Below are 17,986 nucleotides of genomic sequence, written 5' to 3'. Positions count from 1 at the left end.
ATTGTGTCACTTTTTTATGTTTTTAGTAGTCCGGTAAAACGATCTTTTGCGGTAAACGTCTGTTAGTATCTCTAGCAACGGTTTGTGTGCCGTTTGTTTTTGCTGTTGGTCACTTTGATTGTACTGACTGTTTGAGATTTGACAATTGTAAAAAGAGTATCTCAAAAACTAAAAATGTCAGATATCTGTTTTTTGATATCGTATGTAAACTTGTAAGCTTGCCATTGAAATAATGAAAAAATAAAACCTTTCCATTTCCAAGTTTTCGAGTGATTGCTATATCTTTATACTATATATCCTACAAAAAATGTTTTTGCAATCATAAAATACTTTGAACGTCAGTTTATCTGAAAAGCTCATTAAAATTCCTTTTATTTGGTAATAAAATTATTAAAATCGATTCAATGGTTCAAAAGATTAGAATTTTTAAGGAAACAAAGGTGACAATCATAGTTCCTAACGGAAACGGGGTGTGCCCGTTAGCGTTACGGTATAGAAAAATATCACAAAGGATCATTATAAAATGTTAAAAATATGCGTAACAAAATAAATGGAAGTTACATTGCGTATTTGACTTCAGCATTATTATACCCATTCTGTGTATAATTACATACTACAGATGCCATATAGTAAACTATAAAATACAGTGAAATATTCCCTATTATGCATAAATTCATGAAGTCTTCCAAATTTTCATGCCGAAATGTCAATTTAAAAAAAGGTAGATAAAACCGGGTCTAAATGGTAGACAAAATCGGGGGTACCTAAATTCGGGTGTAGATTAAACCAGGTGTAGATATAATCGGAATACCACTGTATCACGAAAGCAGCTGAGGTCTCACCCGCTATTCTAACGCATGATTTGGATCCGTCCAGCGTCGCACGGATCAGCGTAACTAGTTTCGTCAGAAAACCATGTTCTAGTATTATCTACCACAGCTCATTTCGTTTAACTGAATCGTACGCCGCTTTAAAGTCCACAAACAGATGGTGTGTCTGCAAGTTGTACTCCCCGAACTTGTCTAGCAATTGACGCAGGGTAAACATCTGACCCGTCGTGGAGCGACCTTCACGAAAACCAGCTTGGTACTCGCCGACGAAGGACTCCGCTAACGGTCTCAGTCTGCAGAACAGGATACGGGAAAGCACCTTGTAGGCCGAATTGAGCAATGTAATTCCTCGATAGTTTTTACACTCCAGTCGATGTCCCTTTTTGAAAATTGGGCAAATGAGGCCATCCAACCACTCCTCCGGCATTTGTTCTTCCTCTCAGATCCTGACAATGATCCGGTGGATTGCTTCGTACAGGTAGAGCCCTCGTTCCCCGTTTTTAGAAGTTCAGCCGGGATACCGTCCTTCCCAGCAACCTTACCGTTTTTCAGCTCACTGATTGCCTTTTTAACCTCCTCCTGTGTTGGTGGCTTTACAGCTTGACCATCGCTTACAATTCCTATCCTGTCCCTGTTGATCTCCGCATTTACCTCTCCATTCAACAGTATCTGGAAGTGCTCCTTCCACCTGGCTGCTACCGCTGTTTTGTCGGTAAGCAGGTTGCCAGCACTATCACTATAGCCTGTGATGTGCAGGCATGGCAAAATTCTTGCATCTCACCGTTTTATAAAAACTCCGTGTGTCGTTGCTGGTGTATCGCTCCTTTGCGCCGGCGAGCACGTGCTCCTCGTACTTGCGTTTCTTTAGACGATGGATTCTTTTTTCCGCAGCTCTAGTATCTCTGTTTTGACGCGTTGCCACAGTGAGCAAGCGACTCCTGGGCTGGTTCTTTTCATCTGTCACTCTCTGGCATTCGGCATCAAACCAGCTGTTACGCTGTCTTCCACGCGTCGTGCCTACCACCTCTCTCGCAGCTGTTTCGATGGCACCATGGATGTTCCTCCACAGCCCATTTATATCATCTCCTTCTACCTGCTGTTCTGCGATTCATTGGTCAAGCTTCCTGGCGAACTCCACACCGTTTGCCGTTAACAGGATATTGAAACGCAGCTTCCTGCATCCTGCATGTGAGGATCCACTACGTATTTTCTTTTTTTCTTTTTTCTAACGGCGTATAGCAGTCGGCTTTACTTTTCTACGCGTACAACTACATGTAACCGCTGGCACGGACGGTTACCGACTGATTGTTGCTAAGCACAGACCGAATAGCTATATGTCTATCAATCTGTGCGGTTGCAACAAATACAGTCAACAAAAATATATTCGCGCTGGATAAATGTGCGAATGAATGATAGAATCAGGCATGCATCATAACAAAACCTTGATATAAGACCACAGAGTATAGACGGCTTAGTGGTGTAATTGGTTAAACAACACGCTCAACTAGAAATTGGGAGCTGTGAGTTCGACTCTCACCTTCGCTAAGTCTATATTTTTGGCCTAATATCAAGAATTTTCAGTTTGCCTGAATCTACATTTCTCGCACTAAACATTTATTCTTCCCCAACAGAAAAGTAAAGCCGACTGCTATACGTCGTTAGAAAAAAGAAAAGAAAAATGAAAATATAAGTTAATGACATAATACACGGATAGAAATTTGATCTCTGAAACGAGCAATATGACTCATGATTCCAGGATTCTAGCTTATGGTTTATGAAAATACACCATGAATAATAATCATGATATCACCAGCTTCTTACAGTACAACACGACGCGAAATCATGAACTAATATTCATGATTTTGTGCTGCCCGATATGGCAGTTTAGTCATGATTTGACAGCAATTCAAACTTTATGATTTCATGATTTCATTGATGGCATCGGAATCAAATTTCTTTCCGTGTACTGCATGATTGTATAGATTCTGTCGTTTTTAGAACTCGAATGATGAATCGAAATGGTTAGGCCTAAATTGACCAATACTTTGACATTTTCAAAGTTTAAAGTTCAAAGTAATCAATAGATTTTTTATGCTATTTAATACTAGCAACGTGTAAACCTGGTATACTAGAAAAAAGCAAATCATTTTCAAATTGTTTTCAATAGCGTGTTTAATCTAGCTGGGTCGTGAAGGATTCGATCTGCTTCTGTCAATATGCTCAATAATATTAATACAAATTTGCCAGTAAATTTGAACAGATGCCGAAGCGTAAGATGATCAAACAAAAATTTCAGTGTCGGAAAACCGCTACAAAATGAAGCATAATCTCTTAACACACCTACTGCTTCGCTTCGCTCGTGTGCACAAGCATGGGGAAGATAAAATTTATTATATCTATAAAAGTTGACGTTACGACAAGTGATACGAGTTATTTATCGATCCTGTATAGACGAATTTTCGACAGTTGTCACGTGTACGGGTAGATTTCAATATATTCCTATACGTAAGGTCAGTAATCCATTGAGATTTCGGCTATATACTAGTGCTTCCAGCACTTAGTTGCAATTGGCTTGTGGTATTATCTTATCATCACACGAATGAGCAATTTTCCATTCCGTTTTTTTGTTTATGACTGATGTCATTGACAGCAACAGACAAACCACGAAGATAGGTGCTACATACCGAGCCTTACTTCGAAAATGTTAATTTATAATCAACCCACACAATTCACGAGATGTCGTACGTGAACAAAACTAAACAAACGCACTTATCTTGTTACGTAAATAGATTAATTTATGGCACACGATTAACGCTAATAATTATAGAAAAAGGTAGAGTATATGAACTTATTTTGGTCTAATCGGGCGCATAAATTTTTGAGTGAGAGAATCATTACCATCTACAACGTTCACTTATTTGGTCGTTGATTAAAAGAATGTCTAATAATTCGAAACTGAATTTATTTAATAAAAGATAGTTAAGACAAACGAAGGAACCCGCACCTTCGCAAAACACACCGCCTAATCTCACTCACGTTCATAACACGAGAATCGAAATTGATAACAGATTGATCAAATTAGTGCCTCCGGCCTTCAGCTTTCCTAGGAGCTAAACTTTGTAGTATCAACCGCCCATGCAACGCTCAATAGGAAACTGGGATACCGAAGGCTTAGATTATGCTAAAGTATCTGGTTCAATAATTAAATTACTAAAATAGCCCGTTGATGAGTTTGCTCAATGCTCAAGACAGGAAAGAATGATTTTTCACTGCGCTATAACTTTTCCCGTTCCAGTGAGCTGGGTTCCTTTTCGATTCCAGTGAGCTGGGCATCAAATGGAACTCGCATTTTGACACGCCTAATCAGACTGGAACATCTCCTGGGAGAAAGTTTATCGTAAACATTTGCTTTCTGCCCATTACGCCGCTGCCGATAGTATCCTATCGCTTTCCGTCACTTCAAAGCCGGGAGAAATAAGCACAGCCAGAGCGCAATCATTAGAGCATAGCGAGGGCAGAAGGCTGTCGCCCCCGAGCTACCTGTGTTTGTTTACAGGTTCAATCAAAACTCATGTAGAATCGTATATTTCACTATCGGTTCACATCAAAGGAAGTATCAGGTCAGGTCAACGAAGAGAGCTGTTATTTATTCAAATGGATAATTTTAGATGATTCCTCGATGAAAAAAGAACTGCTCTGATCGGATGATGATGTGTGGGAGGGCTCCACTCAGGATCAAAACCAAAACTATATTTAAATTTTGACACTTCTATATTAGGAACTTATTGATAAGAAAAACAGTTTTGAAGAGCTTTACACCACAGATGAAGTAATTTCCTCGACTCATGTTTGAAATTTTCTGCTACTGAATTATATCTGCAACTAGTCAGCCTTTTGGCACGAAACGAATTTCGCACTTCTTAAAAGCAAAGCCATGGGTTTATACCGTCTTTAGACATTACCCTTCTTTATCGACAGACTTCGCAGCCGGCTGTTAGAGTACAGGAAAATTACGGGGCCAGTGCAACAATCCTACTGACTCTAACTAGCAAGCACCGCCTAGCCGAGATTCTAACATGCGACGACTGGCTTGTTAGACCAGCATCGTACCTCAAAGCTAGCTGGGCGATGTAAAAAGTGATTTCGCACTTCTTACGAAACTTATATTTTTTGGTTAAATGTTAATGTTCTAGCGGTAGAACTTTGTCAACTTTGTGCTGCTAGATAGAGTCAGTAGGATTTTTACACTAGCCCCGCAACTGTGCTGTACTCTAATAGTCGGCCTGTCGATAAAGAAAGGACGTTCAACCCCACGGCTTTGCTTTTTGTGGTAACTATCCACAAATGACCTTACGACCTCGTTAGCTCTTACTAAATAAACTCAATTTGTACTTTTAAAACATTCTAGAAGTAGGTGTGACAATTAGCAATAAACCCAATAACTATTTACGAGCAAGATTCAGCTGATAATCATTCTGACATAAGAAAGTTTACTTAAACAGGTGATCTCGGTTCTCCAAATGACGTAGACGGCATGGCAACATGGAATCTCTTTTCAGGCACTCAACGCCTCAAAGTGACCGCTTTGCATTAGAAACCGTATTTATTTGCGGTCAAAGTGTTAATTGAATAACTATGGATTGGCAGATTGGACGATAATTGAATTAAACAATATTATTCATTTTACGAATGACATCTCCACCGTATCCAGCTGTTATATCAGTACAGTTGCTGTTTTGACGGCTGCTAGTCTAAAAATGAAGTTCGGTGAAGTTAAGTCAGTATAAGTGAGTGGATTTTAGGATGAAACGACTAAATAATTAAGTAGTTAGAAAAATTTATTCGGTAAGGTATGTGAAAATGGCAAAATAATTGAGTTTATTTTGATTAAAATTAACACCAAGCTTTTTGAATTTTGATTCGAGTGATATGCATACTTAATTGTAGTTTGAGTCACTCTCCACCATTTTGATTTTCTACTACTCAAAGAATATAAACTTAGTGGTAGAAAAAATATCCCAAAAATTTATGTCAAACTTAACAAATGCATTAATGGCCTCTGTTTACAATTTGCTTCCATTTTGAAGACTTGTGTGCAAATCGTTCACAAAATAATATTTTTCTGAATTGCTCATAAAAGTTGTTAGTCTCTAATCAATTTAATGCATAATAAACTAAATTCCTAAAAGTGAAAGTCTGGAGTTGTCAATTTAACACGCTGGTATTTCTGCGATGAGTAAATTAATTGTGGAAAAATAGCGCCATTCCAGTGCAGCGTGGAACAACTTCGGCGGAATAAAACGCCGCTCCTGGAAAAACACGATTTTCAAACTTTATGTACCTTTTTCTCAGAAACTACACAACGTATTGGAACAAACTTTTTTTTGTTTTGTTGGTAGTAGCTTGGCAAAGACTTTTATAACTTTTGAGGTTTGTAACCGAAACACAGCGTGAGAAAAACGAAAAAGAAGAAGAAAAGATGGCTGAAAAAATAAAATTCTGTCTTTTTCTTTTTTCTCTGACTGTGTTACGTTTACAAATCTCAAAAGTTATAAACGTCTTTGCCAAGCTACTACCAACAAAACAAAAAAAAAGTTTGTTTTAATACGTTGTGTAGTTTCTGAGAAAAAGGTACATAAAGTTTGAAAATCGTGGTTTTCCAGGAGCGGCGTTTTATTTCGCCGAAGTTGTTCCACGCCGCACTGGAATGCTTATGTGTATGATCGTTTTTCGGTCACTTCCCGTGGTCGCATCGTTACAAATTTAGTATCAAAATAAGCGGAAAAGACTGCAGAATCAAAATCTGAAATAAAACAAAAGTAAAAATAATGATTTTTCCAAAATTTCTGGTCGTTTATGTCCCGTTAACAAATCATAATCTCTCCGTTAAGCTTAATTCAACCGAATCAAGTTGCTTTTGCAACGAGTCCGGAGTTCCACAGCGAATTATTTTAGGACCATTACTTATTCTCATATACTTTGACGACATAGGGGAACTGTAGGGGCAAAACCGACACCCTAACAATTTTCCCAATTCCATATTTGCATGTCAATTATTGTCCAACAAACCTCCCAGAATCTTAGTTTAACTTTAAATCCTTCATTCCACGAGATTTATTAGATACATATTTCGAAAGTTTTTGGTATATAATGAAAAACAAAACTCTGTAACAAGCAGCAGTGCGGGTAAGCTCGACACCTTGTCAGGCTAAAACTGACACCTCATATATATCAAGTGAAATCTTTTCTTAAAAAAATTGTGATTCTTTGGATAGGTGTCTATAGTACGCCTAGCGACAGCGAGGAAGAATCAATCCCCTCTCCTCCTTCCCCCGTATTTTTTTATTTATCTTTGAACTCGTCTTTTTTAATTCAACGATCAAAAGTACTTTGAAATATTCTTCACTTGTTTTTCTGCCCAGACTCTCAGTTTTTTACCAAAACATAAAAATAACCGCATAAAAATTTAAACACATACTATCTAGAAGCACAAAGCCAAAACATAAAAATAACCGCATAAAAATTTAAACACATACTATCTAGAAGCACAAAGCCTGTGTCGGTTTTACCCTGCCTAAAAGTGTCGATTTTACCCCGAATTGACTCAAAATTTAGGTTTAGAGCAGCAATAAACGAAAAAATCGCCTGCATGTTTACAAAATAGACTAAAGAATAATCAAAAAGCTTCAAATATTACACATTTTTCCTGCTTAAACTCTTAAATTCGACTTGCGAAATTTTACAAGGACTGTTTCTTCATTGCTGATTGGTCTTGTTTTGCTGTTTGTTGTAAACGGTGTAAACAGAATGCATTACACAATTTGCAAAAAACAGTTTATAACTTAAAAAATCGAGTGGTGTCGGGTTTACTCGCAGTGTCAGTTTTACTCAGATTACACCCTATGCTTTTTAATTCCACCGTCATCCAAAAATATTTCTCAATCTAAGATCAGTAGAGGATGCTGATAGAGCTTGCAATATTCTATGCAAGGAGGTTATGTTGTCGAATACCTTATTTTGATGAAGACGCCAGTTTTTCTAGTCTTCAAAGCGGATAAATTTACTGAATTTTTTATAATAGTGCCTGGCATGTGAATCGCCGCGCATCTTATAACACCTTCAAGCGCAATGTAAGTAGCAGACAGGAAGCGTAAAGACCATCTCCTTATCGAAATCCCCTGCGAGATTCGAATGGGTCCGACAATCCACCCAAAAATCTCACACAGCACTGGGTCCCATCTGTCGTTGCCATGATAAGTCTAGTAAGCTTCCCCGGAAAGACGTTTACGTCCAGGATTTTCCAAAGCTCTTGTCGATTTACACTATCACATAGCAAAGCAAAGCCTTGGGCTTAGAGGACTTTCTAAGACTTGACCCTTCTTTATCGACAGACTTCGCGGCCGGCTGTTAGAGTACAGGACACTTACGAGGCTAGTGCAACAATCCTACTGACTCTAATATAGCAGGACCGCCTAGCCGAGATTCGAACATACGACGACTGGCTTGTTAGAGCAGCATCGTACCTCGAAGTAATACGAGGGAACTTGAAATTCGGGGTACTTTGGGAGGATCTGCCGCAGGGTGAAGATTTGGTCCATTGCCGACTGATCCTTTTAGCAAAAGTTATGAATATGTTGTTCTTGACAACACGGCTGAGTCCAATTCGGCCAATCATCGGCTGGTCTAAAAATCAGCTACGAGTTGACCCGTCGCGTCTCAGGGTAAAGCACTTTGTAGGCAACATTCAGGAAGTGATAGAATTTGTCATGGAGCATTCTTCTCAAAATAGGATCTTCAAGGAAAAACTTCTGAGGCATTTTTCAAATTTCATTTATTTGTAAAAAAATTAACACATATAAACAATATTATAGCATTCTTCAGTATATTTTGAATCGAACTGTTTTTAATAAAGAACGTCCTAACATTAGCCGTAGCAATTACGCCCTTTTTGGTATTGTACCTTTTGCTTGGTAATGTTCTAACTTCAATGGATCAAATCAAACCAATTTTTAAATGATGTCGATAAAGCTTACATTGTTGCTACCAACTTTATTTCTGCTGACTGGTTCTGCGGCAACGGATCGTTTTGCATGACGATTGATTTGTCTTACTTTGTCATGTCTTGTCTTTATCATGTGTACCATAATCAGGATAATTACGACTCATTTGTAGCAACTTTGTACTAAAATATAATGTAAATTCAATGCTAGAGGAAACTCTATTCATCAAATACGTCATCGAAACAGTCTTGTAGTTGAGCAGAAGCTATAAGGCGACTGAGACAACGGGTTTTAAAAGGATATAATTCTATATGTTCATACACTGACCAGTTACGTCTTGTAAGCTCTACTCTGTGCAACTGCAACTGAACATTCCGCCCAGCGAAAGACGTCAGCAAATCCGAACTGATTGATTGATCTGTTGATAGTTGCTTAAGCTTTGGACAGTGAAGCGCAACTAACGGCAATACTTTAGACATAAAGGGCGCTGCAATACCTGAATGAATGGTTAGATGCTCCAGCTTGCTGTACCAACGTGTAATACTAAAGTGATGCTCAATCCTTGCCAACCACAATTGATCCGGGTTTGCAATAACTTCGGGAAGTGGTTGGTAGTCTAGAGTGCCCAACCATCGCCTAGTCGACACCTCAGTATTTATAGCAGCAGTCTTGCAATCGATAAAAATCATCGTCAGTGAGCGAACGAGGCTTGGTTCGACGATGTCGACTGTCTGGAGGGCCGTGTACGACGCAGTAATACTCTCTAGAATGGGAGCATGAAACACCAGGCGCAGCCGGGTAGCACTAATAGCGGCGCTATCTGTGAGCAGCACTGTGAGTTGTTTTAGTTTTGGCAGATCAACTTGATGAGTAAATCTCGGTATAGTTGAGATATCGTCCGAAATAATGTCCATTTCATCAATGACCAATTCTTGAAGTTCAGGAAAGTCAAAAACCTGCAGATTATTTACAGTCAGAATACATTTTATCAATTTCAACTTAGTGAGATTGACACAGTTACTCTGGACGGCAACGATAGCCTTACTGTGACCGCAGTGCATGGTGAGGGTATTTAAATTACATAAATTCTGAAATATCGCTGACCAGTCATCGGAATCGATACCGATAAAGCTAACGTTGATATCTAAATGTTGTAGAAAAGGCAAGCTTCTACCTAACAAGTGCATTGAACTCGGCATCGTCAGATGCAGGTGGCAGAAGCCTGCTATCTTGGCCGACAGAATGTGACGTCGACTTTCAAGAAAATCGATTATAGCGATCATTTTATCCCAATCGAGCCGCCTCCATCTGTAGGTTTTTGGAAAACATATGCTCTGAAATTCCCTTTTACTGTGCTGGATCATTTTATCATCTATCACCAATATGCTGTCCGTTACGAATCGATACGCTCTCACGGAAAGAGCTTCACGTAAACACTTTTGCGAACTAAATAATACCAAATTCCATTTTTTGCAAACCACTGAAGCACGTAGCTGATCTGGAACACTCAGTTGTTGAAAAATCTTCTCGAAAATATGAATCGGTAGGTTGGCATACGGCTCACTCCACGATGACTCCATACCGGCTAGGTTCACTCTGGTTTGCACTACAACTTGTGATTAAACTGATGAAATCTATGTAGAATGAGTTGTTGATAAAGTAATCCATCCCAACTACGAAGAGATGCCAGATTAAACGTTGTCTATAACTGCCATTAGCCGTATTCAACACGAATAAAAGTTCGAAATTTTTAAATTACTTTTTTGTGAAAGGTAGTGGATAGACGGAGAATGAAGAGCAGAGATTATACTGATTTCCGTAGATTTTGTTTGCGGATCTGTATTAACGTAAAAACCGTAAATTCCCGTGGAACTGGAATCTCTGCCAAACAGGTAGCGAAAGAACACCGTACCTAGCGACTTGTGACCTGTTATGATTACCTCTGGAGGTAACGGATCGAATTAACGGTTCGGATTCGTTGTTTTTATCACTTTTGAGTAAAATTTGCAAAAAAAATAACAAATCTTGCACGTCCTTCTCAGATTTGCAGGCAACTTTCGACGTAGCTTAAGTGAAGGATTCTGTTTTCGTTAAAATCGCAGAAAAGACATAAGCGTTTTCACACATGGATTTTATAAAAAGTCACAATTCAATTTATGATTTTTTGAAAATCACTGTCAAAGCTATCAAACAAAACCAAGGTATTGAAAATTGGACGTTATTCCAACTTAATTAAAAAAAACTTTTTTGAAACGGTGGTTCTACAACTGATGAAGGGATGGTATCTACCAATACCCCCCCTCACCTTTCCGCTCTTTCCACTCCTTCACCAAAAATTTTCATTTCTTTCCCCTACCGTCCCTTCATTACTTGTAGAACCACCGTTTCAAAACATATTAATTTATATGTATGACCGCCTTTCAAGGTCAAGACTAAAAAAACATGAGAATAGTCTAAAAAAACCTAATGGCGAAAAGAACCTTTGAAATAGTCTAAGATGACTAACACTTGAAGTCTGAGACACTCTATGGTCGATCTAGCTCTATGGTCACAGCTTGAGAAAAACGAAAATGAAGAAAAAGATATGCCTGAAAAAATAACATTTTGCCTTCTTTTTCTTTTTTCTCTGGCTGTGTTTCGTTTACAAACCTCAAAAGTTACAAAAATCTTTGCCAAGCTACTACCAACAAAACAAAAAAAAGTTTGTTCCAATATGTTGTGTAGTTTCTGAGAAAACGGTACATAAAGTTTGAAAATCGTGGTTTTCCAGGAGCGGCGTTTTATTTCGCCGAAGTTGTTCCACGCCGCACTGGAATGCTTATGTGTATGATCGTTTTTCGGCCACTTCCCGTGGTCGGATCGTTACAAATTTAGTATCAAAATAAGCGGAAAAGATTGCAGAATCAAAATCTGAAATAAAAAAATAATAATTGATTTTGTTTTTTAAAGTTTAAAGACATATTTTGTTTTTTTTTTTGCAAAAATAGTGATTATTATGCTGTTCGAAGCTGGTCCTGTGGATATTCTCTAGAAAATAGTTCCCTGTTAGCGGTATGTGCCGGGAAACCAACGGAGTATCGTAGAATGGATTTCAATACTAAATGTTATATCGCTCCTTGTTGGCATCCTTTTCTGTTGGGTACTCTTACCACTGCATCCATTATTTTGAACTATTGTGATATGCCCCGTTTATTTCTTTTGCTGTACGCTTCAAGCTTACCTATCACTTATTGAGGAAGTGATAGACTGGTTGCTGGAGCGAGACAGGTGCCAATACGGGATAACTTGGTTTATGTACCTTGTTACCCTGGTCGATGACGCAAACCAGGTCTCTCTAGGCTTCAGTAAGTCCTTTTTTAGATACTGCAGTCTGCGTCCTATTAGTCCTCCACAATTGTAGAACAAGTGTTCCGCGGTTTCATTCTCAGCATTACACAGGCGACAAATATCATCTTGTACGAAACCTAGATTCCGAAGATGATATTTAGTCGGACAATGTCCTGTCACAAGATCGGTAAGCGTACTGAGATCTCTCTTATTGACACTCAGTAATTTTGACTAACCTTAATACTCGGCGTTATAATTTTTTTTGATTGTTTGAGCAATTGTATGGCCATCCAATTGCCCATGACTGTTCGGATCTCCCATTGTTTCAGCTCACCCTTCAGCACACAGTCAGAGATTCCGCAAAATGGATCTGGACTCGTATGTGGAGAGTTAGTTATTCAATATCGCTATTGAAGGTGTGATCCGGCGAGCGGGCATCGAAACGAGAGGAACGATCTTCAGCAAGAGTAGCCAACTCCTAGCCTTTGCAGACGACCTCGACCTCATTACTAGAAACCGTGGGACGGCGGAGACAGACTAAAAACGGAGGCTAGAAGGATAGAGTTACATATTAATGCGAAAACCAAATATATGGTAGGAAGAGGCTCCCGAGAAAGTAACTTTTGCCTCCCACGGACAGTGACTATTGACGGCGATGAACTGGAAGTGGTTGATAAGTTCATACATTTGGGATATCTGGTCACCGCAGACAATAATACGAGTAAGGAGATCCAACGACGCATTCAAGCTGGAAATCGAGCCTACTTTTCCCTCCGCAAGACGTTTCGATCTAGGAGCATACGCCGCCGCACAAAACTGACGATGTACAAAACGCTAATCAGACCGCTAGTCCTCTACGGACTTGAGACAGTAACTTTGCCTACGGAAGACATACGAGCACTTGCCGTTTTTGAACGAAAGGTGTTGCGGACTATTTTTGGCGGAGTACAAACGGAAAGCGGAGAGTGGCGGAGACGTATGCATTACGAGCTACAGCCACTGCTTGGAGAGATTCCCATCGTACACCTGGCGAAAGTTGGGAGACTACGGTGGGCCGGCCACGTCGCAAGGATGCGGGACGACTGTATAGTGAAATCCGTTCTCTTCAAGAACCCCACCGGCACCAGGAATGAAGGGGCTCAATGTGCACGATGGCTCGTCCGGGTTGAAGCTGACTTGCGTGTGTCGAGACGCGCAACGAATTGGCGACGAGTAATCCAGGACCGAGTACAATGGGGAGAAATTCTTGATACGGCAGGAGCCACTCCGGCTCTTGGCTGAATAAGTAGTAAGTACAGAAGTTTGTACGTTCTATTATAGCTGTTATCTCTGCCTGGAAGACTGTTGGCCAGTCTCCCATAGCTCCAGATATTTTGGTTTGAGGCCCCATGTTTTTCCTACCATTCTAGAACATACCCATAGGGCAGTATTTGCATTGCTAATTATCTATAAGTTTAGCATCTAGGATTACTCCCAGGTATTTAACTGAAGCGCTACATTTAATTTTTTCTTCTCCAAGATATAGAGGTTGTAACTTCAGTTTCTTCTTCCTAGTGAAAGGAACAATTGTTGTTTTTGAGGGATTGATGCCCAGACCTTCTTTACTACCCCAAGACAGTATAGAGTTGAAGGCTCTCTGCATTCTATCCGATATCACGTCGTCGAATTTCTCACGAACCATGATGACCAAATCATCAGCAAAACCTGCAACTTTGAAACCTTTTGCCTCTAAGCTTCTCAGAAGATCACCAACCAGAAATGACCAGAGCAGGGGTGAGAGAACCCCTCCTTGTGGACAACCTTTTGTTGCATTCACCGTTGTTGACATCCCTCCCAGCTCCGAGGTGATTTGCCTACGTGTGAGCATACTGTGGACCCATTCGACTATCCAGTCATCAAATTGTCTTTCCTTCATGGCATTTGCCATTGATAAATAGAAAGCATTATCAAACATTCCTCGTTGAAGCCAGGGAACATTCCTACACTCAAAAAAATCGGCACGTCGCATCCACGTGAAAAATCATGTGAACTTCTGTACAGCAACTTACGTGAGCTCCATGTACTAGTTAAAGGGAAAATTGATACAACTTACTGGGATCGCACGTAAACTGGTTAGTATGAGTGCGAGTTACCAACAATTCACGTGAATGCTACATGAAAAGTGTGATGGATGAGAATTACCTATGTATTCACATAAACTTGACGTGCTGATTTTTTTGAGTGTAGTTGAAGTAACCCTTTTAAGTGGACAATTATAGACTGTTCCGATAAGTATAAATACACTTTCTTTCTTTAATAAAATTAACCATATATATTTTTTAAGTTATTTTATTACCAAACCTGCTTCACAATAGTGTTTTCTTTCAATTTTTAATTCAAGTTGTATAAATAATTGGTAAACATTGTTTTTATTTATTGCGTTGATGTTGCGAAATTTAATTTCTTCGAATTGAAATGTCGCCAACATATCATCTCCTGGTTCTCGGCCAGGTTTTTCATACGGCCCTATAAATGTATCTTTATAGGGCTTTAGTTTTTGAGGGCTCTCGGATGACTGGTAGTAAGGTGCTATGGAAAGGTATAGGAAATGTTTGTTTTTATCAAAATTAGGCAGAAGTCATGAAAATTAAGTATAACAGAGTTACTGTACCACAAATAAAATAGGATTAGTGATTGTTTTTCAGGTAGGTAAACATAAGTAAGTGAGAAATTTTGATTTTACTACCACTAGAAAAGCGCCATCTCTTGAAAAGCAACGGTTCGTATGGTGTCCTATTTTACCAGCCACAATCCGCAGTTCTCGCCCACCAAATCACATCCGCTGTAGAATCAGTTGTTACCTACCGCTATCACAATTTATATTTCAATAATATAAATATTTTTTCTATTAATTAATATAAATATTAAACACCTTTCAAAGAATTTTTTTTTAATTAGTAGTACAAAAGCGTCCATACATAACCGCGGTTTTCTTCAATCCCGGCAATTTATCCATCGCGCCATTCCAATAAAACTTTTTTCATCGGAAAAATTAACCTATACAATGAAAAACCAAATAGCTTGTTTATTCGATCGATTCGATTCGATTATTGAACCTATTGACCTGATTTTTCGAATTACAAATTCCTGCTTTCTTTCCCTTGTCTTTGTCATCTCAAACCACTTTTATTCGGTATTTTTAAGCTGTATGATCGAGAAAATTTTCAAAAATCAGCAGGATTGAAGAAAAACATATAAGACACGCCGTTCAGCTAACGGGCACCTGATTTATTGAAAATACATATTTTTGACAGAAACAATGAATACATCAACACAGTAACCCGTGGGAATCGTATATTGCATGGTTACGATTTTGTATGCGTTGCGGAAATTCGACCGTAATTTTTCCGTAGGTTTTCTGTGGTGGTGCACAGACCACGACGGTCAGTCCTCTGGAGCCAATATTAGAGAACTAATTCTTAGCCTAGATATAACCAACCAGGTTGCTCCCTTGAGTTATTAGCAAATTTATGTTGCGTCAAATGACTGCTGTAGATTTATTTCCCAAACCTAAGGCAAGAAAGTCATAAAGGTAAGGCAAGAAACTCATAAATAGTTAAAGACAACTAACCCACCTTATTAGAAAGCAACACGCAGTGACATGATTTCACGATATTCATCATGTTTCGCGTTTTTTTTTCTTTATCAGACAGGAAGTTTTCAAGCTATAAAAAGATCACAACTAGACAAGGACACAATAGGTATCAAAAAATAGCTTAGAGGAACAATTTTACGTAATCACAACCGGGTATGTAGTGAGATTGCGTCCTTTGGGTATTGCTAGAAATCAAATTTCCTAAGCGGCCAGCCGATAATTTAATTCTATGCGGTCGTTTTGGGTGGTTTTCTATTGCTAAGAGAAGCGTCGTCGGTTATCAAATTGCTAAAAACGAGCCAGTTTATCCAACCCTTCTCGATTCGATTTTTCCTAAAACTAATTTTATGACAGGCGTTTCTAAATTTAGACAATAAAATTAAATTAGGTATGGATCTAGTTGTAAATAACATGCTGTTTGTTTTAGAAATACTGAATCGTGCAGCTTAATGTTCAGCATATACAACTTTAAAGTAGCAAAGCAATTCTACAGCTGTTTTTGTTGCTATATTTTACCTTTTCGATTTTTTCGAAAACTTCAAAGTCAAATTAAAGATTTTAAATGCCTAGTTATTATTGTTTTTCATCGTTAGTGACGGAACGCCTCTCCTAGTTGTGCTTTTTCACGGTTTACCGGTAGTGTATTGCCCATAAACTTCAGTTTACTTTCGGTTCTTGAAGATTATTGCTAAATTATTTCAATTTTTCTCTGAAACTTTTCATAAAAGAGTCATATTATATGACGCAATACGTTCTGTTATGTATATTCGTCATATTAAATAATTATTTTTTACCAAATATTGCTCGGTATAGTTTAGCGATTCATCAATTAAAACCTTATATGAATGATGTCCCGATCGATTAATTTTTCATCGATGCGGATACGTATGACGCTGTTTAGCCCCTTCCGGTTAGTGATTATGTTAAATTGGACTGTTAACACCAGTCGGTATGCGCGCGTAAACATTTCTCCGATTTCACTATTCGCACCTGTTTACTGAATTTATCGTTTGGCAACAGGTTACAGCCACCCATCGGAAGCATTTGCCTTCTATTACCATTGAAGCCAAACACGAATACGATTATTCGCTCGTTATCCGATTCATGGTGTGACAAACAACTACGGTGGAAATTGTTGTCAACGAAGTGTGACGATTTTGTCTGACCGTATCCTTACACATACGTGTTTGGTAAAGCATATAACTAGCTCTAATGCAAAAAGACATCGTTAAAATGTTTATTCGTACTTTTGACGCTTCAATACACTTTTTTTCGTCAAAATTTGCGTATTCCAATTTCTCAGAATTATTCTGAAATCACTTATTTAGAAGCATAACAAAGAACCTTCCGTAATTACCTTCTTAATTGTCTGGTTTAACCGTTAATTGGGAAGATATCAGCGCTTACCTTTAATTTAATTGTGTTGTCCCAGTTGGAACAGCGACTGTGCCTGTAATTAATTAATTTTTCAACCACCATTCGGCCTTGCTATTCATCACCGCACTCGTATGTTTATTTATTCCACAGAAACATGAAAGCCACGCTGTGGCTCTGGTCTCTGGTGACAGCGCTGCTGTACGTCAGTCAACAGGTAGCGGCAGAACCGTACACCGATACCAGGATCTTACAGGTGAGTGGGTGCCGTTGAGGTCAGCAATTAGTGTCTTTAAACGGAGTATTTTGCCTTGTCGATTCCCCTCTTTAAAGCGCAGAAAAATCCCAACTTGACATGTATTGAATTAATGGAAATTAACTTGCAGGCCGTCAACCAACTTCGAAAAGTGATTGACTTTTGTTTGTTTTAGTTCAGTTCAGTCAACGCATGAACAAAGCCGGCTTGTTCCGAGCTTTAAAATAATTTATGAAGTGGTAGGTCTGACATTTCTGTTTTGTCTGCGATTAATTGAACAACGTGTAGCCGACTCCTTGAATTTATTCATATTTAAATATGGCTGACCGGAAATACGGGAAAGAGTGATTGGCATGAAAGCAACGATCATATGTAATTGATTTAAAAAAACGACTTATTGTGCAGTTTGTTATAATTGAAGCTCAGTTTATTTATATAGCAGTCATAGCTTCCACTGTATTGTTCACAGCAACAAATGCTCGACTTACATATACGATATACAATACTTGGAAAGCTTTCTTTAGTAAATATCTAGGTATACCGTTCAGCGAGACAATCCGAAATG

General features: G+C 38.7%; 1 protein-coding gene across 3 annotated transcripts in view; it reads left to right on the top strand.

The window, feature by feature from the left end:
- Positions 1-17,986, top strand: part of LOC128741366 (uncharacterized) — a 106,686-nt gene that overhangs the window by 43,467 nt on the left and 45,233 nt on the right. For all 3 annotated transcript variants that reach the window (XR_008412211.1, XM_053837142.1, XM_053837143.1), the window contains exon 2: positions 17,319-17,421. Coding sequence is in view for 2 of the 3 variants with exons in the window: in XM_053837142.1 (XP_053693117.1) it covers positions 17,323-17,421 (99 nt within the window). In the remaining variant the exon portion in view is untranslated. The remainder of the gene's footprint in view (positions 1-17,318; positions 17,422-17,986) is intronic.

The sequence above is a fragment of the Sabethes cyaneus genome, chromosome 3 (assembly GCF_943734655.1).
Source record: "Sabethes cyaneus chromosome 3, idSabCyanKW18_F2, whole genome shotgun sequence".
NCBI lineage: Eukaryota > Metazoa > Arthropoda > Insecta > Diptera > Culicidae > Sabethes > Sabethes cyaneus.
The sequence above is the reverse complement of the archived record's forward strand: the minus strand, read 5'-3'. Positions and strand labels throughout refer to the sequence as shown.